The 1,619-nt window shown below is 51.1% G+C and overlaps 1 protein-coding gene across 1 annotated transcript; it reads right to left on the bottom strand.

Moving 5' to 3' along the window:
• Positions 1 to 777: 777 nt before the first annotated feature.
• On the bottom strand, positions 778 to 1,389 carry LOC133931139 (uncharacterized). Its single transcript, XM_062377946.1, has one exon. It carries the CDS (start codon positions 1,263 to 1,265, stop codon positions 966 to 968), a length of 300 nt encoding a protein of 99 aa, XP_062233930.1. The 5' UTR covers positions 1,266 to 1,389; the 3' UTR covers positions 778 to 965.
• Between the last annotated feature and the right edge of the window lie 230 nt (positions 1,390 to 1,619).

The raw sequence follows: 1,619 nt of genomic DNA, 5'->3' as shown, positions 1-1,619 counted from the left end.
TGTCTGCTCCCCCGGCGTGCTCATCGGCGAGAACAAGGCAGACACGCTCCGGTGTGCATATCAGTCGTCTTTTTCTTTTGAGAGAGAGAAAAGATGGAAGAAGAAAAGATGAGATGTCATATGACATGTGAAGTTCACTCTAACTTAAGAGGAAATCAATATCAAAACTAATTAAAAAGATAAATTGAATCGATTTGAATAGTTAGAGGATGTGAAATATCTGAATTTGTAATTCGAAGGGGACAAACAAGACTTAAGCAATAATTGAAAGAGCTAATATGAGTTTTTTCCTATTTGATTAGTTGATCGCTACAAGCCCACCGGGGCATTCAGGCTACAACTCGTCGTACCAAAGAAGGAGGCAGTACTGCTCAACTCCCTGTCCAGTACAATCGTGAGACTCGCCGGTCAGCTGGGAATTTGCTACCTCGAGCTTGTACGAGCACCGAATTCGGCAGTACAACGCAACGCTGATCCATCTCGAAATTAGTAGCCGTGGTACATCAGTAACAGTGCATAGAACTCGCCTCGGTGTTTCGGGAGGAGTATTAAAGAGTTACTACAGATGCAGATCAGTTCAGAAATGGAGCTGATGGCCCGGTGTGGGTGAGAGAATAAAATGCATCATTTAGTGCAGCGTTGATGAGCAGTGTTATCATTCGAGGGGTCGTCTGATCACCGGCGCTCTACTCAGTGATGACTTTGGCATCTCAAGCAAGCAACCACAACCTGATAGCTCGCTCTGTATCAGAGCAACCAGTGACAGTGAGAATAAGATGACGAGGCTGAGATTAGCAACAACCAAAAGGTATATTTCATTTCCATTTGTTCACCCAGCAATCCCCATCTCAATCAGACGACGGAGCACATGAAAATTTGCAGATACATCTCGAAATGGGCAAGAAGAGCAGAAATCTGATACGTAGTAGTAGCAGTGCCAAAAGGGCAAGAAAAACTAATCCTAATCAATTAGGGCCCCAGCAGACGAGGTGGTACGCCTTGTGCAGCTTCTCCTCCTCCGACCGCCTGGGCCTGGCCCTGCCAACGGCGGAAGTGGAGGCCGCGGTGCTGTTGCCCGCTGCGGCCTGGGACGACGACAGGGACACCGGGAATGCGCGGCCGCTGACCTTGGCGCGCTGGTAGAGCGAGCGGAGCGCGTAGTCCCACCGGCACAGGCCCGCCTGGTCCTTGAGCGCCTCCACCGCGCTCATGCTCGCCGCCACCACGAACGACGACGCCTTCCTGCTCACCGACGGCGCGCTCATCTTCACTCGACGACTTGCTCCCTCTCGCTTCGGACTAGGCCGATCGATCTCTCACGCACTGAGGCTGTCTTGCAGTAGCTACAGCTTAGCTTGTTGGCTGCTCTGTGTTGACGCTTAGAGGCGACTAGGCGAGGCGTTTATATACCAGGAAGCTCCGATGGTATTTGAGGGTCGGCGGCGGTATCGAGCAAGGACGACGGGCGGGAGGCGAAACAGGGGGCTCTGGTTGCTAGTTTCCCGAAAACCAGGGCTCGCTTGGGGCGCCGGGAGTGGAATATTCTTCCCTTTGTTTTCACCGAAAGCATACGCCGGGAACGTCCTTTTCAAAAAATCTTTGAATAGAATTTTACGGGT

The sequence above is a fragment of the Phragmites australis genome, chromosome 10 (genome assembly GCF_958298935.1).
Source record: "Phragmites australis chromosome 10, lpPhrAust1.1, whole genome shotgun sequence".
NCBI classification, from domain to species: domain Eukaryota; kingdom Viridiplantae; phylum Streptophyta; class Magnoliopsida; order Poales; family Poaceae; genus Phragmites; species Phragmites australis.
The sequence above is the reverse complement of the archived record's forward strand: the minus strand, read 5'-3'. Positions and strand labels throughout refer to the sequence as shown.